The sequence below is a fragment of the Pygocentrus nattereri genome, chromosome 4 (assembly GCF_015220715.1).
Source record: "Pygocentrus nattereri isolate fPygNat1 chromosome 4, fPygNat1.pri, whole genome shotgun sequence".
Lineage (NCBI taxonomy): Eukaryota > Metazoa > Chordata > Actinopteri > Characiformes > Serrasalmidae > Pygocentrus > Pygocentrus nattereri.
In genome coordinates this window covers 30,874,665-30,898,673 of record NC_051214.1, presented here as the reverse complement: position 1 = coordinate 30,898,673, position 24,009 = coordinate 30,874,665, and the positions used below count along the sequence as shown (strand labels likewise).

Sequence of the window (24,009 nt, the reverse complement as noted above, 5' to 3'; positions counted from 1 at the left end):
ATTATGTAATTGTGACGGGCCTAAATATTATTTGCCTGTTTCAGGGTTACATTTTGAAATTATTTAAGTTGTTTTATTTTTATTAGGCCTGTTTGTGAGCTTCTGTATTTTATCTTTGTTTAAAAAATACAATAATTGAAACGTGACATAAATCAAGAGTCAGTAAAACTACTGGAGTCTGTTTAAATATTATATAAAAATATCAGGCAGTATTATCAGGTGTCTGAATTTTTAGCATCTTGAAATAAGTATTTTTCCATTGAGAACCAATACCAGTACCTATTAGTTGTTTACAGCATTTAAGCATAAATGTGGCTGATCATGTTAAAGGCAATAGTCGTTTCCTATAAATAAATCCTAGTACTGTTTTCAGTTGGAGTGCCGTTAGCCGTGCTGAAACTCAGGTGAGTGTCACGTGTAGGGCCTCGTAGATTATTGACTGTAAACCTGATGCTAAGTGCTAGGCTCCTGTGATGAATCGCCTACTGGAAAGCAGATGATGCGCTTTCCACGCCACTCTGAAAGCCCATCCCTCTCTGAAGGGTCAAGGCTGGTCGAGCCTGTTTAAAGTTAGTGGCCTTAGGAGTGATAAACGTCTTTTGTGCACGAGACGCCGCACATGTCCTCATATGGCGAGGGCTGCAGTCCGGCTTAGCCATGTCTTGGGTGCCTGCCAGGCCCCCTGCAGTGCCTCGTAAAAAAGGAGGAGGAAAAGCTTTTGTAGAGATTGGATGCAGTGCACATTGTTTGGATGTTTTAGACTATATAATTTACATCTATTTGTCAAATTATTCCTTTTGATCTCATGGTTTTCACCCAAGCTTGTTACTCAATGTGCATATTAATATGGATTATTTAGACTGTTTGTACTAAGTGTTTCTTCAGAGGCTCAGGAATACTGTGGTGTTGTGAAATGCCACTCAGCACACCTACATTATGGGATTTTATAGCACATCATGCTCTTATATGGTGACAGGCCAGAAGACAAACTGGTCTTGTGGAGGTTTTCAAGCAATTATTGTTACTGTTTGAAAATAAACTTGAAGCACTCAATGAGGATGTTTGCTGATTTATGGCTGTGATAATCAAGCTCTCTCTGTCTTTCTCTCTGTCTTTCTCTCTGTCTTTGCAGTGAAGCCATTCACCACAACAGTCAAGGAGATGCGTCTCCACAGAGACGACTTTGAGATGCTCAAAGTAATAGGCAGGGGTGCCTTTGGAGAGGTAAGAAAAAAACAAACTCACCTGTTCTCATAAGACAGCTTAGCAGCTATCCCCATGTTTCTCAAGTCAGACAGCTCCCCATGGCAAACTGCCTTCAAAAGTACAAAAATTCAGCAAAATGTTCTCTCTCATCACAGTGCAATTCGTCTTGCGATGTGGTTTGTTTTGGTGTTCCTGAGTTTTGTTTTCATGACCCATAGCAAAATTCTGTTGTATCATATTCATTAGACAGTGCCTATGTATCCAACGAAAACCATGAGTTATCGGTGCAACGGTTTTACTCTCCAGCAAAGCCCCCTTATCTACAACCACAAGCTCGTTCCTTCCTCTCTACCTCCTTTCCCTTCTTTCTCTTTCGTCCTCCTGCTAGTTCCCCTGGGGCCCGGCCTGGCCTTACTGTGCTGTTTTTGGGCCGGGACAGATCTGGGCGTTTGAGATGGATCATTTGTTTAACTGAGGAATGTGCTGCTCAAGTCCCTTCACTACTGGCCCTGGCCTGCTCAGTCCATGTACAAAGCACATTCACTCTCTCCATCTTCTACTCCTGAATTTTCTCTCTAGGTTTTTTTCTGGAACTTTATGGGTAGATCCATCTTTCTGCCTCGCATATGTTTATTCTGCTATGTCTTGTTTATTAGCTTTTCACTGAATCTTGTCTAAAAATAAACAAATAATAGATTTTTGATTTTGCAGTGTTTGATCTCTCTGTTTTAAACTATCCCTGGGAAAAGCTAGAAAAGCATCCTATTTATGGAATTATGTCTTAAATTATTTTACTGTTTAGCCTTAAATGCCACATGTTATGCTGGGTAAATGTTGAGCAAATGTCTCAATCTATCATAGGGCGAAGGAAGAAGTTCTAACTGTCCTGTTAGTCAGTACTGGGCATTTACAAAGTTTATGCTCTGAAACAGAGAGTAGTTCTTATGTAAGCTTTGAGGATATGGCAGCTCAGAAATTAACAGTTGGCATTTAGCTAACAATGTTGACATGAAAAGCATTGCTCTTTTTTTCTTTTTTTTAACATCAGCTAGATGGCTTAATTTGTTTGTTTCGCAGTTTTTAAACACATGAAATATCAAAATAGCAAAAATTACATAATTACTAGGTTGCATCGTTACCAATGGTACTGGTGTCGAGTATTGGACCAGTACTGAGTTCATTTGTTCATAGTCATAAAAAATCACCAAAACCAGTATACCTGCTGATACAGTGCCATATAAGCTGAGTTTACTCTGCCATGCTAATAAACAAACACCCAAGCTGGCAGTGAAGGAGGCTCTGCTCACACATTGTTACTGACTCTGTGAAGGTGGGCTACAAAGTCACTGGTCACCTTAAACATTCTGCCTTGTCACTAAATCTAAAAACACACTGTTTTTATGCACACGATCACAGCTACGTCTTCAATATCAAATCAAATCGATTTGTATAGCGTATATAGTTAACAGATGTTGTCACAAAGCAGCTTCACAGAATTCCAGAAAAGATAAAGTTTTAACAAGAATGTAAAAACCCCCAGTGGGCAAGCCAGGGGCAACAGTGGCAAGGAAAAACTCCCTCAGAACTGAGGAAGAAACCTTGGGAGGAACCAGGCTCACCAGGGGTGACCCATCCTCCTCTGGTCAAACTACCTACAAGTGATTATACTGCTAATATTAATAGCAGTAGTATTATTAGTAGTAATAGCTAGGAGTCTATGAAAACATCAGTGTAGGGTGTGCAGCTAGTCCAAGGTAGGTGGCGGTAACTGGGGCGTGGGCCGCTGGTCTGAAGTGGGTAGCAGGAGGATACGGTGGAGACACAGAGGCCAGCCAAATCAGCATGAAAAAAATGACATTTCCTAGCAAAATATGTCTATGTTGACTTTACCCTGTCTGTTGTATAACCATTAATACAGTGATATGTTTTTTTATGTAAAATAGTTTATAGAAAGACTGGATTGCCCTACTTTTTGTGTCACTGCCTGATTTTAGCTTCAGTGCACAGTTGTGGCAGAGTTGTTCAGTCTAAACAAGTTTAAAATGAAACCAGTTTATTTGAAATTGTAGACAGAGTTGTCTGTAAGGGCTACATTTCACATGTGATGGACAGGGTTTTCATGCAGTGTGTGAGTAAATAGGTTGTCTATAAGTTTTGCCTGTACATGGTGGACTATTAAAACTTGTAGTGTGAGGCACCAAATATCAAGATTTCTAAAATGGCACAATATGTCTGGCTTTAGAAGACAATCAACTACAGCTCAACCAGCCAGATAATAAATTCCACACAAGCATCCACTCCTTGGATTATTTAGATTTGGATGCTTCAGCCTTGAATTTGGTTCCTGCTGTCAGTTTGCTACTGAGACTGATGTTGAAAGACACAGATGAGGAACAGAACTACAGCTGTGCGCTTTTCTGACATAGAACAAAACCTATGTATCTACATTGCAGCGCTACTTAAACTAGATTAGCGGTAAACAGTATAGTATAGTTAACTAATCAGCTAAATTTAATAATTTATCTGTTTAGGTTGCACCCATTTACACTAACAACTACTTAATTCTACATAGGTTGCTCAATATGGTATCAGACTTATTTGCCAAAAACTAAAAATATGTACTTGTACTTGGTGCGCAAAAAAGGTATTGGTGTGTCCCTAATCACTGCACTACTAGTGTAAAATTAAAATGAAATGCAGTTTTGTACAGTGCAAACAAAAAAAAAAAAAAATTAATATAGCCCTTTGGTGAAGGATGATTTTCAATGTGGTATTCTTAGGACTCATGCAGTGCGCAGCTTGTTACCTGATCTGTTTGTTGTAATCAACCAGAGCAGTAATCATTGTGTGTAGCTAATTAAACCTGCTTTTAACCCTTTAAACTATGTCACATAATCTCCAGATACAGGTATAACAGTACAAGACACACATTATATCAGCTGTGTTTGAGCTGTGTGTTTGTTTAGTGAAGACTTGTTGATTCAGAACACTTCAGTACTAAGTTTCCCATCCTATAATGAAGACAGGGGTACCAGTAGTGACAAAGGAAGCAGAGCAGGATGGTATAGCTTCCAGGAAGGGTTCAGGAAATGAAGTCTGTCTCAGAGGAGAGACTGTTACAAAAATAGTGTTTCCCTCCTCAGAAAACGTATGGAGAAGCACACAGCTCTTCAAACCTTGCTGAGCATCCCCTTCAGACACCGAAACTATTCATCCATGTTAGATATATTTGGTATTGATTTTAGCCACATCACATTTTAAAAGTAAATTTATCTTGACTGTTTAGTCTTTGGTTGGTGTGTTAAGTCATATAAATTAGGTCCAAACTGGTGATCAGTTGACATTAGTATATAGACAAAAAAGTGCTTTGTATATGAATTTAATCTAGTATGAAAAAATTGTTAAAGCTTCAAAATGTAACATTAACTCTGAACTAACTCTAAATTAACTTGAATTTACTGTTTTTCTGATATTACCAAACCCAACGCACGCAGTTCTGTTCCATCACCACGTGACTGGAATTTTACTTATTTGTCAAGCAAATTGAATCATTTCTAGATACCTTGACTGGAACAGAAATGTCCTGTTATCTAAAATGTTTTTACTCTGTTACATCTCTCATGCTGTCTATTTGTTAGCTCCTTTATAGTGTTGTTTTGGGGTGTTGGATATATGCATGTGTGAGAGAGAATGTGAGGCATGGCTTCATGTGTTCCCACTCCCAGTCGTTTCCTCTAGCCCAAGCATTACAGGATGCATTTCCAGATAAGTCACAGCATTTCCTGTTTATGATTGATGGCTGTATCCCCTCTGAGCGCCTGCTGCATGACTGTCTTTTATGGTACACCAGGTTCCTCAGACTGAGCCATGCACTTCAATGGCTTCCAAAATGTACACTCCCTGTACCTTCCCTGAAACCTGTTCTGAATAACTCCTGACTTTAGTAGAGTGGAGAGGGAGGGACATAAAATTAGGATAAGTTTATGCAGATAGTGAATGATAAACAGTGTTTTTAATTGTATTTTGGAGTACTTGTGGTTTTCTAAAACCTGCTTTTTAAAAACATACCAGATGCTTGTTATATGATGTCTTTTGGGGGGGCAGGCATAAGTTGTGATGCTGAGCTTTGTCTAACCTGTACTGTACATCCAACCATGAAGTAAGGATGGGCAATGTGACAATATTTGTCATCATTATGATGAATTGTCACGTTATATCTCAGCATGCTTTCTGAACATACCGTGTATGTTTCATTACAAACAGAAAATTTAGTTGTGCAGCATTATTTTTTAGCTTTTTTATAGTTAGTTTTAAATGTTACTGAGGCTTTTTTTCTGTTCCATTCCATCTAACTTCAGAAAAACAAAAATATTGTAATGTAGTGTATTGTGAATGTCTTGAATTGTTTGTTTTTTTTTTTTAAACCATATTGCCCAACCCTACCTTGAAGCAGTGATATCAAGATCAGTGCACACAGTAACTTTCTGATAGTCATTCCATTTTTTGCAGAAATTTTGTCAACATTTCTGTGTGGTGTAAGCAATTCCAGTACATCTCAGTAATGTAGAGTTGTTGTTTTTCCTTACTCATGCAATAAAAACCAACATTTAGCATTTCTAAATGACAACTCTGGAGTCTTTGATCCTTCAGGCAGTCATTTCGTATATGATCTCTGCCTTGTGTGGGAGTGCACAAGTGACTTGTCCAATCATACAGCAGCGTGAAAGGACTCTGGCCACCCGCCTTCCCTGCATGTACCTCCCTGCCTTTCCAATCAGGTCAGGCCAACTGCCTGTGTCGAAATCTGTGTCTAAAAAAGGAGAGATGGAAAGAGGACAAGAGACACTCTGGGAGGAGGAATTGAGGGGATTCTAAGCACATTGGGTTTGGTTTGTTTTTGTAATGAGGTCAGATATCTGCTGTGGATAGGACTTGATAAGGAGTTTGTCTTTGATTGAACCTGTGTTTTCAGTGTGTACATTTCACATACTTTTCCTGTGACTTCTCATTTTCTGTGTTTCAACCTGTTTGGTGTGTGTGTGTTAGTCATAGATCCCTTTAGAGTGTTTATCTTGAGGGTGCAAGTCTCAGTTTGCCCTCATGTTCTTTGCTGAGGCAGCACATAATGCTGTGACCAGCTGTATGTGAGGTGATTCTTCACTCATGTTTACTGTGGGTAAACATGTCATGTGATGACTGTAGTACAGAGAAGCTAACCTAGCTTACTAGACCCCCGCAAATGAAGTCATCCAGGCTGATGTTTTTAGTATATATAGTCAGAAAGTATCGCAATATGCCTCCTTTTACATAATTCCTCAAGCCATGCCATGTAATCCAGTGAACATTTTTAAAAGTCCTGTCTTTTCAGCACTGCTTCCTGCCTTTTGTTAATCCATATCCTTAGCAACCAGAGGCTGTTCATTTTGTTGTTTTTGAGCCATCGTTATCATCATGCCATCACTCATAGCAGACGTTCTTAATCCCCCTCCCTGATATGTCCTCATTCAAGTAGGGTGTCTCCCTCTCCACCCCAAGCAAACATCCCTGCTCTCCTCCCAGTCCCTTCCCTTCTTGCACTTGCTCACTGCACTCTAGAGGAAGAACATTGTCACCCACACATACTCATTGTGCTGTTTGCCTTAGGAATGACAGTTTTGACATTTCCTTGAATGATACCAGTGACCAAATTCATCATGGTTTTTAGTATCACTAAAATACTGATTTTTTTTTTTTTTTAATAAGCTTTAAAACTAATGCAGATATTATATCAATAGACTTTTTTATTAACTTTTTAATGAATACATTTAAGTGAACATCACTTCATATCTTCAAATTTTTCTACTTTGAAGCATTAGGTTAATCACTGGCTTTTTATATCATGATATTAAAGATAATAAACAGCCTCCATTAGGCAGCAATTAATTAAGACAAGCCAAAAATCACTGACATGATCTTTCAAAATATTAATTCCAAAATGGATAGTTCTGGTTCTGAAGTCTGATTGGCTGAGCCTTGTTGAAATTCATTCTGAAACACTTGAATGATTGACTCTAAGTGAACACCAACTGAATTATGTATTGAAGTAACAGGATATTAGTGTTCCTTGTGTGGACCCTGGTATGTAATTCTGATGCATGGGACCGTGTATAAGGATGTATATGAAGTAAACATACCTTCTGTAAGAATCTGTTTTTGTCTAAACTGAGGAACTAAGAACTATTTTATGGTCATGATTATTTGACCAAAAACTGAAAAAGTGATGAATTGAATGGAATGTATTTTTATAATTAATGTGCACACCTTCATGTGATTTTCCTCACACCACCTAAGAACATAGACAAAGTAGTTGCACCTGCGGATGTTTGTTTAGGGATGGTACATTGTTGTAATGGTGCTGTCATCTTTTCAGAGTGATGGTTCTGCACATAGCTAATTTATTTTGGATATTTTGGGTTATTTGAGTATTTTGGGTATTGCCTATTCAAATGGTTGTAGAGAACTGTTTATTAAAATAGTAATGCTTAGTTAGATGATGCTTAGACCTTATATAGTCTTTTACATCCCTGTGTGGTATTTAATTAAATCCAGTAACTTTCCTGACATAGCTGACAGGCTCAAATGGTCATATCAAATTACTGATATACTGTCTGAAACCCCCTTTTCAGAGTCATCTCAGATCCGAAACCTCCATTTTGAAAATGCTTTTCTCAAGGGACCATAACCTAAGTAGGGCAAGTGTAAATAAGATGAATAAATAAAGAGAAATCATGCTGAACTCTTTCTAGTCCTGCAACATCTCGGCATTTCAATTGCTTTATAAACTTTCTTCAGGTTGCCGTGGTGAAGATGAAAAACACGGAGCGAGTTTATGCCATGAAAATTCTGAACAAGTGGGAGATGCTGAAGAGGGCTGAGGTAAAGATCTTTTCTTTTCATTTATAGTGGGCTGTCTCATGGACAGAACCATTTTTAAGGAACAGATATTAATGCCGTTATAGCTGCATTGCTACATGAAATTACTGAAGGGGATTTTCCTTGATACTGATGACTGGGATCAAACCTGTGCAGTGAAGGCTGTGATGGAGATGGGGGCCATTTTCTTTTCTGCTCCATCTTGACCCAGTTTTTACACAATGAGCTCTGACAGTGGCCTCAGGCCTTCCAGAGCTGTGTCAGGAGAGCTTTTGTCAGTGCGGCTGGTCAGAAATCCCATGCTGAACAGCACCAGGCCTTCTTCATGTCTGTCATAGTATAGTACATTAGCAGCTATTAGGTCATCAGAGGAAGGTGTAAAGCAAAGGATTGCAATAGAACTCCAGAGTTCTGAGGACATAAGACCACGTGTCATCACCAGAAAAAGATTGAAGGTTGAGTGATCTTGTCAAAGAGATTTGAATTATCTTGTTGGAAAAAAAGTTATTCTTATTTCCGGAAGATTTAGTTGACACTTTTGTACTAAATTCCAGGAAACACACAATCATATTGCAGAATGTATAAAGTACATGCTTGCTTTGTATTAATGACATTTCCTTTACTTTGTCTTCTGTAGACAGCCTGTTTCAGAGAGGAGAGAGATGTTCTGGTGAATGGAGACTGCCAGTGGATAACCACCCTTCATTATGCCTTTCAGGATGATAACTACCTGGTGAAAATATTTATCCATGTCTGGCTATTTAGTGAAGTAAAATGATTAAAATGTCCATTTAATAATTAAAAACCTTGTTGTAGTGCTGTTATTTTATCACTTAACAGTTTAAGACTTTGGTTAACCTCAGAGTGCTGCACAAACCATAATATACGTAAATAATATTCCCTTGCAACTTGACTAACAGTTCTATGCTCTGTGATGTGCTCTTTAGTATTTGGTGATGGACTACTATGTGGGCGGGGATCTGCTAACACTACTCAGCAAGTTTGAGGACCGGCTGCCTGAGGACATGGCCAAGTTCTACGTGGCAGAGATGGTTCTTGCCATTCACTCAATCCACCAACAACACTACGTGCACAGGTAATATGAGTATCTGTGTGTGTGAGAGAGACAGAAAGAAAACAAGCAAGCACAGTAAACATGAACAGATCAGTTGCTTGTAAAACCAATTTTTTTGTAATAGAGACTGTAGGACATCATGTTTGCTCAGTTAGTTTGAGTGTGTACAGTATTGGTATGTTTGAAATACAGATTCCAAGACCACTGACAATTCATTGAAAAGATTTAAATTCCTAGTTTCTAAAACTACTTTAATGATCCTGAAACTCAAGATGCATGGAGCAAACAGTTGTAAACTGATCTTAGATATGCTTGTCTATTATTATTTTTAAACAATACATTTTTTCAATATTGTGTATTGTCTTAATATTTTTACTTAATCACAGAATTAAGACAGGGTAGTGAAATGGCTTCAGATGGGCCTGGTAAGTGGAGGATGAATGGTTTCTTCTTGCCAGTGCTACTATGTGGTGATGACCTGTACTGGGCTGCTGTCTGACCCAACTGAGCCCCTTTTCCTTCCTAATCCAAAGGGGCTTGGCAACTTCCTGCAGTTTCCCTCTGACACACTAGCAGTACCACCATCATTCCTAGAGCTAGTGAAAACCTTTTTTGAACTCCTCCTGCTATCTTATTCCAGGGCATGGCATATAGAACAGATTTAGTCATGGAGGTCTTGTTATACACTTGATGCTAAATGATTTCCTGTTTATAAAAGAACATTGTATGTGTGTCTGTTAGGTGTGGATAGTGGTATTTGTGTGTGTGTGTTTGTGTTGAATTTTGACACCGTGTTTACACCATGCCCGCTGTGCCCAGCACGGTGCCAACACTGTGGAACAGAGAGTGCGCTGTGTGTGGCCCTAGTCCAGTAGAGAAAAAGCGAGAGCTGGGGAAGGATGAACAATGCCAAGCTGTTCAGTGCAGCAAGCAGTGCACTGGCAGGCATGGAAAAAGTCACCCTGCAGAGACCTGTTGAGTGATGGGGTGGGTGATCACGTGGGTGTGTTCTCAAGATATGATAACTGAATTTAATAATTTAAAGCAGCATGTTTTTACATTTATGGCATTTGGCTGACGCTCTTGTCCAGAGCAACTTACAATTTGATCATTTTTCTATTGTGGTAGACAGACATAAAATCTGCGCTGATCACTGATCACCAGTGAATCTCCAAATGTGAAGATTTGGCAGGTTAACAGTAGTCCAGAAAAAAACTCATCACACTTTAAAAAAAAAAAAAAAGTTGTCTGAACTATTGTTTTATAGGCCATATAAAAGTAAAGTGGATTTAACTCAGAAAAGGCCTGCACAGTAATCAGGTGTTGCTTTGAAAAAAGAAACCTCTCTTTTATAACTGAAAGTAAGGCATAGTTTTCATGATTTTATCAAGTTAGCTTCTTTGCACTGCAGTAAGTCTCTCTCTGTCTTTCTCTTACAGAGACATAAAGCCTGATAATGTGCTGCTTGACATGAATGGCCATATCCGCTTGGCTGACTTTGGTTCTTGCCTGAGGATGATGCAGGATGGCACGGTGAGTGAGAAACAGACATGGTGTGGATAATCCCTCTCTTCTCTAAAGCCAATAGGCCTTTCAACATCCATACAGCAGGTGATCTGCATTTCACCATGAGTGTGGTGAAAGGGCTCCCTCTGCATTTGTCACTATGCCCCTGACAATGATGAACCTAATTTTGACCCTGGGTCAGTGGAGGAGGGCCCCTGTCAGCAATCAGTTAATTTCATAGTCTTACCATTCTCCATGTTGCACTTTAACTCAGCATTTTAACTTGTATAGTCTTATATTGAGCATAGAATTCACTTAGCAACAATGGGGATTATTTTCCTGTGAACGTTCTTTGTTTTTCATCACCTTGACAGATTTATCTTTATCTCTTCAGGCTCCTAGCAGATTTATCTCCCTGTGATTAGAAGTTGAGCAAAAGTCATTGCAGTTGTGCTGTTCTGCGTGTTGTCCTGTGTTGAGCTGATTCTATCAGCTCTGATTGGATCAGTTTCAAAGTTTCCTTTCTCTTGTACTTTACCACTCCAGCTGCATAGATTGGTGATTTAAAGGCTTTGAAGCAATATTAGCTTTCATCACAGCATGCCTTGTGATTCTCTCTCTCTCTCTTTTGTGCTGAGTCTTTATAAATCTGCACATAGTATAAGTTTGCTCTTTTATTAGCATTAATTCTCTTTTTGGTTAGTTGTGCATGCAAGTTCTTTTTTTTACATCATGTATTTTCCTAAAAAGCACAACGTAGATTAGAAGGAAATCCAGGAGGCAGCTTGTTTCCTAGGCTGACAGTAGTTTCAGTATGTGAGTCAATCAGGCATTCAGTAGTGTGACTGTGATGTAATGGTATGGAGTGGTGACAGGCAGGGCAGCTGAAGGAGAAGTGACAGGTTAAGCAGCAACAGCCAAACACATAACCAGAGCAAATTCCTTGTTATGAACTGGGTTGAAGACAAAAAAAAAATGTCCTTACCTCTCTTGACGTGTCGTTTTTGCAGTGTTGTTCCTTGGTTGTGTAACTAATCCTCCATGTTGTCTGTCTGCAAAACAGATTACCTTTTACTTAGGTGTCTCGTCCAATTGATCAAAAGCTGAAAGGCTTTTAATATCAGATGTGTGCAATATTTTAGATTTTTATCTGTTTTATGTCTATAACCCCCAGTATACGTTAGAACAGTGCCATCTTTAGCTTGAGCCTTTGTACGTCCTGCCTTTCAGCCACTTAGAGTTAGGCAAGTGAAGATGACGTAATGATGAAGATGAGGGGGGTGGTAACCTACAATCAGGCATGTTTAATAGCCTGTTCTGTTTTTGTCTTGTCTGATTGCTTTGATTGAGCCCCTCCTCCAGTGAAATGCTTTTTTCATGAATTTCTGTTGTCCTAAAGATTACATCTGTTAATCATTTAGTCTTTTTGTATTTTGTGATTTTTTTTTTTTTTTTTTTTTTTAATGTTATCTGACAATTATATATTCTTTATAAGCTTGGCTTGTATTTTTGTCTGTATTATAAATGTTTCTGATGGTTTTCTTTGTGTTTCTATACTTCTTATACAGGTCCAATCATCAGTAGCCGTAGGAACTCCAGATTACATCTCTCCAGAGATCCTGCAAGCAATGGAGGATGGAATGGGGAAGTATGGCCCCGAGTGTGATTGGTGGTCTCTGGGTGTGTGCATGTATGAGATGCTGTATGGGGAGACACCCTTCTATGCTGAGTCTCTGGTTGAGACCTACGGCAAGATCATGAACCATGAGGTGAGAGCTGTTAGAAGTCTGAACATCACTATAATTGGCCTCATCTAACTGACTGCCATCAGAGAAATTTTGAAATGTACAAAAAGCATGTGATTCTACAGGCGATTATGATTTCTGCTCTGTGCTGCGTCTCACTGAGCACACATCCCACCCTACTTAAAGAAATGTATCCACACTACACAGAGCCTTCATTCTTTGTCTGTCACAGCTGCTATTCGCATACAGGAAAGGGCAGTGTAAAACAATGTTATGTCATGTATCAAAAACGTCTGTGTTAAGACTCTTTCACTGATGTTAACAGGCTGTCTGTAGGCTATCTGAACTAAATTGTGTTCTCACTAGAGTAAGTTTGGCAAAGATCTAAGCTTACAGGCTCAAATGATATTCAGAAAATGTGTACTGAAGGAGTTCTGTGACATCCCAAGTAAAGAATATATATATATATATATATATATATATATCATGATTTTATCACTTAGAGCAAATAAGTGTCAAACTTATATGGTTTCTCTGTATGCTGTGCTCAGCTGCTGCCATCGTTGAGCTCTCTACCATGGCAGAATGAGCACACATCCTTATCAACTCCACTATGGCAGTCAGTGAGAGCCATAGTCTTTACTATACAGATTCAAAACCTCAAGATAAAAAAAATCAAGATGTTTTTTTACACAGGAGTAAATAACAGGGTAGAATACATAATACAAAGAAAGAATTAGGTTGTTGTTTCAATCTTTGACAGTTGTTTCTCAGGGGTCACATGGAATTCTATTTAATTGGGGGGGGTAAAATTTGTCTCCTTGTGTAGTTTGGAGTTTGGCACGCACATTTGAAGCTTTAATAATTTTGACTTGAGCATCATTATAACATACTTCATCCAAATTACTATAATTTTGTCACACCAGTTTGACTTTGACATCACAGTCCAACTAGTAAGATAATTAAATAACTAGTAAATATGGTGTTTGGCAAACATATTTTGTTATTACTATTTTCGAGCTCAGTAGTTTAAGGCTATTAGCAAAACCAAACTTGGCTAACAGCTTTTCTCACACTTCTTCCCAAACATTAGATACAACGTTCTTGCATTTTGTATTTTAATATTTAAATGCGATTATGGTAAACAAGCTGCATTTTCCCTGCCAGGTCACGTACATCACTTGTCATTGTACCTGACATCAGAGAAATTGTGAAATCTGATACGTATGCAGAAAGTGGGAATTACACTTGCACTTGCTGTTACTACTATCTCTCTATATTTAGCAGTCAGTCCCTTTTGTATTTAGGAAAACAAATGTGATGTAGGTCATAACAAGCAAGCAGGATTTGAATGGAATTTGCATGAGCACAGTGGAGCATGCGCTATGAAGTGCTGCTTCAAAGCAGGCATGCCTACTGTATCGCAGTTTTCTTGTCTGTTGATGTGGGCCAACTCACAGCAACCACTGTTCTTTATTCTTTTACAGTAAAGTCTGAAAAACAATGCAGATTTCGTAAAGGATGTGGTGAAATGATAAGGACAGCTTCAGATTGCAGATAAAGCTGTTATGTAAATTACTGCTAAAGCGTAGAACCTTACATACTATTTTTAACATTCCAAAAGTAGCTATACCCGTATTTATACAAGCCTGAACAGTTTATCGTTTTTAAATCAAAATCACAGCTGGAAGAATGCCAATTTCATATTGCAAGTGCTGAAATTTTTAATATATCTTTTACTGTTCAGTGTTTTCTTAAGTATTAAGTATGGAATTTTAGCCTAATAATGCAGATTTTGTGAACTGGCAGTCTGGCACGCTACATTCAGCATTTAAGCAGAGAAGTCAGAAAAAAGTATGTGCAAAAAAGGCCTTATAAAAAGGTTTATAAACAATAATAGCACAAATTTAAATAATAGCACAAATTTACATTTAAATCACAATAGTAATCAAAAAAATAGTTTTCCCCAAGTTGTTTAGCCCTAATCTTGTACAGTTGTGAACAAAAATGCCACTGTTTGCTTAAATAACCCAGGATACAGCTCATGAGGATCTAGTTTCTTTTAGTTGTTTCTTTTTACTTAATTGACAGATATTGAATTTGTATTCATTTACAGACACCCAAGATACTCTGCAAATTTAATTGATTACTTTGCTGAACTACATTATCTCCTTTTATGTATTTCTTTTTTTATTATAACCTGTGATTTTAACATAAATAACTATTCTAAATATTCTACATAAATAACAAGGACAATAATGCCAGATAACACAGTCAGTTGGTGTTGTTTTTTTTTTTTTTTTTTTTTTTTTTTTAGGTCATGGATGCTGTTGCACCAACATTGAGTTATGCAAGATTAGAAATGTTTATCTAACACAGTCAACAGAAACATCAACAGTATCTGTGCCCCTATTTATCACAGTTAACAAGCTTACTAACCCCCCAAAACAAATAAACATAGAACTCCTTTCCAAAGGAAAATGTAATGAATTTACTTGTTTGATTGGTTCAAGATCAAAACTACTAGATTGACCATTAATACCACACAGTCTATATAACCTCCTCAAAATAACTTGATTATTACGTCATAGTTTAACAAAATTGACCAAAAACTCTACAGGAAAATGTTTAGCACTTTAAATCATTGTCATGTTCTCTCAGAACACTACCATCTGATATTTTACTGCTTTTAACTCTGTAGCAAGTAATTTGCAGCACATATTTAATGACTAACTGCTATCAGGCATTTTCCCAAAGTCACTAAAAAACAGCTAACATTAAGCCACTCTGAAGAAAGAGAACTCTGTATGCCTCTGTATCGAACAACTACAGACCTCGCAAATCCTCCTTTTATAGCAAAGATAATTTACGTTTTTAATTAATTTAGCATTTTTTTTTAAACTTACAGGGTTATTTTACCAAATTTTAATGAGGCTTTCGAAATTATTGCTCTATTGAAACTTTCCTTAAGTGAACTGTAAAAGATAAACGATACACGGCTGAATACTGACTCGGGTAAAATATCACTTCTGATGTTTTAGATCTTCGTGCCGTATTCAACACTGTAGATCATTCAATACTTCTGGACAGGTTATGAATAGCAAATTTCATTTGTGTATGAGATTCTATATTAATAAGCTTTCCTTGCTTTTGATGTTCATCTACTAGTGACTGCAAAATCTAAGACTAGACTAGGATGTTTTTTTGTCTGTGTGTGTGTGTGTGTGTGTGTGTGTGTGTGTGTGTGTTTTCTAGTTTTCATGTGTCTTATTGCGGTACTTAATATGCATGCAGAATCAGATGAACACATCAAAGTGAAGACTTTATTCTGAGCCGATGATGACAAATTTTCTTCCTCTCCAGGAGCGCTTCCAGTTCCCATCTCACATCACTGACGTGTCCGAGGATGCCAAAGACCTGATCCAGCGGCTGATTTGCAGCAGGGAGCGCAGGCTAGGCCAGAACGGTATTGAGGAGTTTAAAAAGCACCCTTTCTTCTCTGGCATCGACTGGGAGAACATTCGTAGCACAGAAGCTCCTTATATTCCTGACGTCAGCTCTCCATCTGACACCTCCAACTTTGATGTGGATGATGATGTATTAAAAAACCCTGTAAGTGTTTATCTCTCTGCTGGCACCTCCCTAATATACTCAGCTTTCTTCAGAACTATTGAACATGAAAGCATTGCCTTACTTTTCCCCTTTGCGTAATGATTCAGTGATCTTGTGACAGTGTAGTTGTGAAATTGTGGTCAAAGCATGAGTATAGCCCAACAAAATTCTATGAGTCTGAACCAAATTTGGTCACCACCAACCAGAAGCAAATGAAACTCCACATTTCCAGCAATTGTTACCTCATACCATAGCAACAATGACAGCTGTCATCAGACCATGACTAAACAATCAAAATAGCCTAATGTTCAACTATCCAAACATTAGTTGAAATTTCACTTTTTCTTTTTCAATTTATTGAAAGCGTGTGTGTGTGTGTGTGTGTGTGTGTGTGTATGTATGTGTGTGTGTGTATGTGTATATATATATATATATATATATATATATATATATATATATATATATATATACATATAAAATCTTCATCCATCATCGTTGACCGCTAGTCCAGATAGGATCGCGGCAGCAGTTGGGAGAGCAGAGAATCCCAGATGACCCTGTCCCATATATATATATATATATATATATATATATATATATATATATATATATATATATATATATATATTAGCGTTAATATATTTTACATAACGTGTTGTTCACATGCTGGCATCATAGACCTCGTTGACGTTGCTGCCTGACGTTGAATACGAATGAGTCCTGTGTTTAGGCTAGAGAAGCACAGAGAAAATCTAAAGCATGGATTAATGCGTGGCAGATGGACAATGACAAACTAGAATGTAAAATAATGTTGTATGGAATAGTTCTCCAATTAACCATTGAGTCTACTCCATGCAGGACATCGCACCTCCCATCTCTCACACTGGCTTTACTGGTCAGCACCTACCCTTTGTGGGCTTTACCTATACCACGGACAGCTGTTTTTCGGACCGGGGTTGTCTGAGACTAGCGGCGCTGGCTGACGGCAGCTCAGGAGAGCTGCTACGGCGTGACGAGGGTGGAGGCCTGCAGCTGGAAGCTTTCGAAAGGAGGATTCGCTCCTTGGAGCAAGAAAAACAGGAGCTCAATCGCAAGTTACAGGGTACTCAAAGCTGCAACTTGATTCAGATTTAAAAGACACATCTCTAAAACTTGAACTGACGCATGCTAGCTCACTTGTTACATAAGTTGCCAGTTTACCATTTCAATCTTGGAAAGACTAAAAGGAAATTAGCCTTCTAGCCTTTGATTTTCACCCAGTTTCTTTGGCTGTTAAAATGTTGTTGTGACCATTCTCTCTACATTTATTTTCACAGAATCCACCCAGGCTGCACAGTCCCTCTATGGCTCTGGCCGTGGGGCAGGCACATTGGGCCGTGATAAAGAGATAAAAAAGCTCAATGAGGAGATTGATCGCCTGAAGAAGAAACTAGCAGGTGAGCAGCAACAGCCTACCGTTGCTTGTAAAACAGAACAAGATAATACAGAACATCACCGTGACAGAGCAACAGGTCAGGTGCTTTACCACCGATGACTGCAAAGATGAAACTTTCGTAATCATCAAGGAAATTGACACATTCTTGGAAAATCCTTGAAAGAATTGTTCCTGTAATAATCATCATGTTCCTAAATCAGAAGTTCTTATTTGGTTATGAAGCTGTGCAGTGGTAGTCTTCAGTATCTAGTCAGTGATTATTCACTTTGCTGGTTGCCTGTTTCTCTCAGACTCTGATAGGCTGGAGCACCAGCTGGAGGAAGCAGTGACTCTGCGGCAAGACTACGAGAGTTCTTCCACCAAGCTGAAGGCTCTTGACAAACAGGTCAAAGCTCTAAGGCAGGAAAAGGAAGACATCCATAAGGTAGTGAAGCCTTCATAGCTCATGCCACCAGTACTTTAAACACGGTTCTTCATAACATAAATGCACTCACAAGCTCAAAATATTTTTCTTTGTTACATTTGAGGAACATATTTGTCACTTATGTCATGTGAAGCTAAATCTATAATAGGTTGCTTCATTAGTCAAGAAATTTAACAGATTCCACAAAGTATATTTTAAAGAGGAAACACTTTACGGGGTGCAGTTTTAAACAAATAAGAGAGAAATCTGGGAAGGCACACTGTAAATTACCATTGAATCTCTTTATGTATATGCATGACCTAACGAAGTGAGTCTTTCCATCGCTCACTCCTTCCACTCTAAGATACTATTGTGTTCTTTCCATGTGACACAAATGGATTGTTGTCATTCATGCAGCTGTCGGCGCAAAGGCACAAAATCGTTTCTCTTTAGCGCCTATTCTACCCTAAGCCCTCCTACCCTCTCTGTTTCACCCATATCATGACCCTTTGTCTCATTCCATTCTAGTGTTTATACACACTGGACCACTTCATCATGATTAATGCCGTCATTCCCTCACTTAGACAGAGGCAGAGCTTTTTACCAACCGATTGCATTTCTGCCTAATTGGATTTGTTCGGCTCCTCCACTCGAATCTTGACCCAGAGCTCTCAGTAGCCCTAATGTTGAAGTTATCCATGGCTGTAGGCATGATTTGACAGATAGGCCTGCTAGAGTCTATATTTTTAACTAAGCACATTGTATTTATATGATATTTGAATGCCCCTTGTTTTTGGTACTAAAGCTGCAATAGAAGCATAGATGATGTCTTCATCAGCTTTACCATGTCCTTCTCTTTTAGCGTAGTGCTCCCAATTCTCTTGACAATTTCTATTTCTCACTCAGCCTCTTTTTCAGTCCTCTCTCTGAGGCCGCCACGGCTGCTTTCTTTTTCCTTTCACTCCTTCTGTCTCTTACACACGCATCTGTTTCTCTGTTACCTTTTTTCTTCTGTTAATCGCTTTCTCTCCTTCACCTATCCCCTGTTCTTATCTTTTTCTCTTTTTCCCCCTTTTCTTCTGTCCCCCTTCTGTATCCGTATCCGCAGCAACTGGTGGAATCTCTGGATCGTCTGAAATCTCAAACGAAGGAGCTAAAGGACGCCCACCAGCAGAGGAAGCTGGCCATGCAGGAGTTCTCAGAACTAAACGAGCGTATGGCCGAGCTGCGATCACAGAAGCAGAGGCTCTCACGACAGCTCCGCGACAAGGAGGAGGAGATGGACATGGTCATGCAGAAGATTGACGCCATGCGCCAGGACATTCGCAAGACTGAGAAGGCCCGCAAAGAGGTGAGGAGTGTGTGTGTGTGTGTGTGTGTGTGTGTGTGTGTGTGTGTGTGTGTGTGTGTGTGCGTGCGTGCATGTGTGTCTGTGCGAGAGAGAGAGAGAGAGAGAATGTTTGCACATGTGACTGTGTGTGAAGAATAGAGTTGGGTATCGTTTGATATTTGCTTATTGTAATACCACTGAGCTTAACATTCCTAATAAGCTTGAAAACTGATATTTAGTCCATAATGAAAAGCATATACATGTGTTATCATTTATAACAGAATGACCTAAGCTTCTTTCAACATAAATTTCAATTTCATCGCAAAGGTTGCTGCCAAACAGCTAGCAAGCGGCATTGTCATTAACAGCAACTGCCTGGTCATTATTTTGACCAGAAGCAATAACTGTTTTGCTGCTTGCAGTGTGCTCCTATGTTAATGTTTTTGTTCAAAATTAATCAATCTTTACTATTATTGTCAAAACATTTTGTTGAGGCAATATGTATCAAGAAAATAAGTGATCATAATGCATTTGTTATTTTCAAGTGAATGCAGTGTTCGCATTCTGTCCACTGAGTATGACAGCAACTGCATGTTCCAACCAATGTTTTTATCATAGATACAGTCAGTGGTTTCAACTTGAATGTAGCCCTCTCTTTCTGACAGCTTGTGGATAATTGTTATGATGGGGATTTTTAATGGGAAGTGCATCTTTCCACTTTGCTATTGCTTTTGTTAGTAGGCTACTTGTTGATTTATCCATAAGCCACTTATAAGCACCGTCCAGTAAAGGTAGCAAAGGTGTTGCATTAAAGGCAATTAAAGGGCAAAAGTCAACGATTCTATCTTTGCAGAATACATAATGAAGGTTTCAGCCTTCACTGCTGCAGATGGTTAAAAAGTTCAAATTTGGAAACTGCATTATTGTTAAATAAAACTTGTATAATATGAATACAATAAGAAGTAAACTAATATTTACTTCTTATTGCATCTTTAATAGCGAATTCATGCAGATAATTAACATATGCAAAAAAAAATTTCTATTAGAACTTCCCCAGAGTCCTAATATGGATTATTCCCAACCCTAAGGATGCATGTACACATGAGGTTCTTGTGTGTAGTGTTTGCAGAATGGATGTTTTAATAGAATCGTTCCAGTTTTGTCATGTTTTCACATGGTTTGAATGTGTTATGAAGTAAACCGAGTTTAGATTTGAAGTGCTATAGAATCATAAGCATGTTTTAGAGCAGCGTGTGACATCTTGGTGTATGGACATTGTGCTCGGCTCCTGCCATGTTTTGTCCTGCAGTATTTATAACCCGGCATAACACCAAATTCCCCCTGGGGCTGACAGTACACACTGCCAGACAACAGCAAGGCCTGGAATGCACAGCATTTTTGGAGTTCCTTAGTGACACAACCGAAGCGCAGGGAGAGAGTGGAGCCGGGCCTTGCTTAAACTCTGCAAGCTCAGATCTCCAAGGGCGACAGCAGGAATTTCTCAGCTCTCCCCTTGTATCCCCCACCCCTGCCTTGCTGTAGGGCCTTCCTGCTGACCCTCTTTGACCCTTAGTGGTCTTGTATGGCTAACCAAAGCCAGATGGGCAGCTCTGACTGACTAGGCCCCTTTTACTGAGACTTTAGAGGAGCACAGGGAGCAGTCTGGACAACTGTTTTTTTTTTTTTTCTCTACCAACCAGTGTATCTATCATTTTTGCATTTTCTCCTTTGATCTTGCACATTCACTCACACTTTCACGCCCCAGCACTTCAATTTCTTAGCTACACACGTGTTTACATTTACTTGTTTTGGAACAGGCAGGATTAAAGCAGTATTTAAGGTGTGGCTTGGTGGTGCATTTGGTTAAGGCATGACTGAGGAAATACTTTGATACTTTGAGACATATGGCTTCGCTAGATCAATATGCCGGATGAATCCCCCTGAAGTATCAGATTTCTGCAGCGGAATGTCACTTAGGGAGTGTGTTTGAAATCAGACCAAGGGAAAGAATGTGTGTGTTTTTCTAATTGTGTGAGGACCTGAATCGTTGTAGCTATGTGTTATGCACTGTTCATGTTTCTGTGTTTGTTTTAGCTCGAAGCTCAGCTGGAAGATGCTCGAGCAGAGGCTTCAAAGGAGCGGAAGCTGCGAGAACACAGTGAAGTTTACTCTAAGCAGCTGGAGAGTGAGCTGGAGACGTTGAAGGTCAGGGGTCAAACCACACACCTTCTCTGTGCCTCTCTGCAGCTAATATAATATATTCTTTAATCCACTTTAATTCTTATTTTTATAGCTCTGTCTGTCTTTCTGTCTCTCTCCTGATTTTGTATACCTGTGTGTAGCCATTTTTCTTCTCTTGTGCGTCCCTGTGGGCCTGCTCCACCTTTCTTTCAGCTGGCCAGCTCCTTCCACCCTGTTTCCTCCATGAATCATCCTGCTTTCTCCTTAGACTATCTTTATTTTCCTTCCCCTCACCCCCCCCACCCCACCTTTTCTCCTCTCCTGATGAAGGGATATCCTGCTTGGTTATTTTTAGTGCTGTTGTTCTTGATGTGTTGTCTGTTATTTGTGTTGGCGTAGGTTGTATTGCACAGCTGGACTAAGGAGTATGGCTGTGCTGTTCACTCTGAATCAGTACCTGTCCCATTTACCCTCATTTCCTGTCCTACATTTACTGTTTTTTACCTTTCACTTCCATTTGACATCTCTTCATTTTTTTTCTGCCAATGTTGACCTTTCGCTTTCACATCATTCTCTCCTATAACCTCAATCAGATTCTCTAACAAGTATTTGTCTCTGGTTAAGCAGGGCAGTGGACGTGCTTCAGGTGTGAGTGCTGAGACCCAGCAAGAGCTGACAAAGGTGAAATCAGAACTGGATAAGAAAGTGTTGTTCTATGAGGAGGAGCTGGTGAGGCGTGAGGCCTGCCACAGCACTGAGCTGAAGAACCTGCGCAAAGAACTTCACGATTCTGAGAGCCAGCAGCTCTCTCTGCACAAAGAGCTGCTCATGCTTAAGGACAAGCTGGAGAAGGCCAAGAGAGAACGGTAAGTGAAGTAGAACCAGTCTGAGGGACTTAAATGATAACGCAAAAAAAAAAATGAAGGTGCATTTTGAGAATGTGCTGTCTAGCATTTAGGTTAAAGTCTTTGTGTTTTTGGACAGGCAAACTGAGATGGACGAGGCACTGGGTTCTCTAAAAGAAAAATACGAGCGTGAACGCAGCCTGCTAACCGAGGAGAACCGCAAGCTGACCTCAGAAACAGACAAGGTAAGTGCTCTGCAGAAGCCACTGTGAAAGGCAGTAAAAGCGATTAGGGCTTGCAAACAAATAGCTGCACAAAATCATTGCTTCAATGGTCCTTGGAGGAATCTGGTCAGCATAGAGCATTGACCCTTAACCTTGGTGTTCTCCACCCACCCCCCTCCTCCTCCCTTCCAGCTGGGCACATTTGTGGACAAACTAACAGCCCAGAACAGACAGCTGGAGGATGAGCTGCAAGACCTGGCATCTAAAAAAGAGAGCGTTGCCCACTGGGAGGCACAGATTGCTGAGATCATTCAGTGGTAAGGATGTCATTTACCAAACACTTCTTAGGCAGCTTACCTATAATTATATCCATACAATTTCTAGAGCTACCCAAGACTGTGGTGATGAACTGCATTGCTTTGTATCTGGTTGGCCTGCAGGGTGAGTGATGAGAAGGATGCCCGTGGCTACCTACAGGCTCTGGCCTCTAAGATGACTGAGGAGTTGGAGTCACTCCGTAGCTCCAGCTTGGGATCAAGACACTTGGTATGAGCCCATTGCTTTTTCTAATGATCCTTTTTGGTAGTGCACCCTTTTTATTTCTGCAACTTTTGCTTAGTTCAGAGGTTTATGTGTACTTCGTAAGGTACTGTGTGCCAAATTCATTTAATGTTAACTGGAGGTGCAAGGACCATATACTCTTTCCCTCTTTCTCCCTGCCTCTTCTCTTTTCCCTTCTTTTTCATGTCATATTTATCTTGTTGTCAACCCTCTCTTCCCTCCCTCTCTCTCACCCCTCCCTCTTTCTTTCCAACTCCTCTGAGCCATAGCACAGTAACGATGTAGTGCTGATATAATTAAGAGCAGGCTAAGTATGTTCTCCTCAGTACCTTAAAATAGCAAATCTAATGGAAATTGATTGAAGGAAAGTGACATGTTGCTCTTGTAGGTGAGGAAGGAGGTCACATTTGATTTAATATCCTTCACTAACAAGGTTAAGGACATATTATGGGAAAGTGCAAGCCAACAGTGTTCGCGGTGAAAATACTGTGTGTTGTGTATAACCAATCCTTAGACAAGCGTTAATCCATCAAGATGTCATTCATTGTGGTTTGCCTCTGCCTCTTACTGCCTTAAGCACCTAAACATTCAGTCTAAGGAACACATTTTGTTTCAGGGATTCTAAACAGAAATTGTATGCATGTTCATAAATAGACAGTTCTTACTCCCATAGAGTTCTCTTAGACGATATGATAGATCTGTGAAGTGCTCTTTTCTTACCTATTGCCTTAGCAAGGGTCTGGAATGAGCACCCCCACCCAGAAGTCTTTGGTGGCTTCTAGGAGCACAAAGCGGGTGAGTGCATCCATCAAATCCTCCAGTCAGGGGGAAACGGATTGTTCTCATGGCTGTTGTTCATCTGTCCATGCTTCCTCTTGAATCTCTTGTGCAATTTTTGAAAAAGTCCTTTTTTTCAGATTTTAAAATATATCTGTCTATTGTTTTCTTGTTCAGAGGAGTATTGAGGGGCAGAT

The 24,009-nt window shown here is 39.4% G+C and overlaps 1 protein-coding gene across 7 annotated transcripts in view; it reads left to right on the top strand.

The window, feature by feature from the left end:
- The window catches only part of cdc42bpb (CDC42 binding protein kinase beta (DMPK-like)), a 63,957-nt gene that overhangs the window by 21,049 nt on the left and 18,899 nt on the right, over positions 1–24,009 (top strand). For 4 of the 7 annotated variants that reach the window (XM_037537583.1, XM_037537585.1, XM_037537586.1 and 1 more), the window contains exons 2-18: positions 1,133–1,224; positions 8,038–8,121; positions 8,756–8,851; positions 9,066–9,214; positions 10,633–10,726; positions 12,268–12,468; positions 15,808–16,056; positions 16,915–17,158; positions 17,373–17,492; positions 17,782–17,915; positions 19,003–19,245; positions 21,319–21,429; positions 22,033–22,271; positions 22,390–22,495; positions 22,667–22,791; positions 22,915–23,020; positions 23,768–23,830. In XM_037537583.1, coding sequence (XP_037393480.1) covers positions 1,133–1,224; positions 8,038–8,121; positions 8,756–8,851; positions 9,066–9,214; positions 10,633–10,726; positions 12,268–12,468; positions 15,808–16,056; positions 16,915–17,158; positions 17,373–17,492; positions 17,782–17,915; positions 19,003–19,245; positions 21,319–21,429; positions 22,033–22,271; positions 22,390–22,495; positions 22,667–22,791; positions 22,915–23,020; positions 23,768–23,830 — 2,456 coding nt within the window. The remainder of the gene's footprint in view (positions 1–1,132; positions 1,225–8,037; positions 8,122–8,755; positions 8,852–9,065; positions 9,215–10,632; positions 10,727–12,267; positions 12,469–15,807; positions 16,057–16,914; positions 17,159–17,372; positions 17,493–17,781; positions 17,916–19,002; positions 19,246–21,318; positions 21,430–22,032; positions 22,272–22,389; positions 22,496–22,666; positions 22,792–22,914; positions 23,021–23,767; positions 23,831–24,009) is intronic. The other 3 variants (XM_017683690.2, XM_017683688.2, XM_017683693.2) reach the window with 1 other exon arrangement.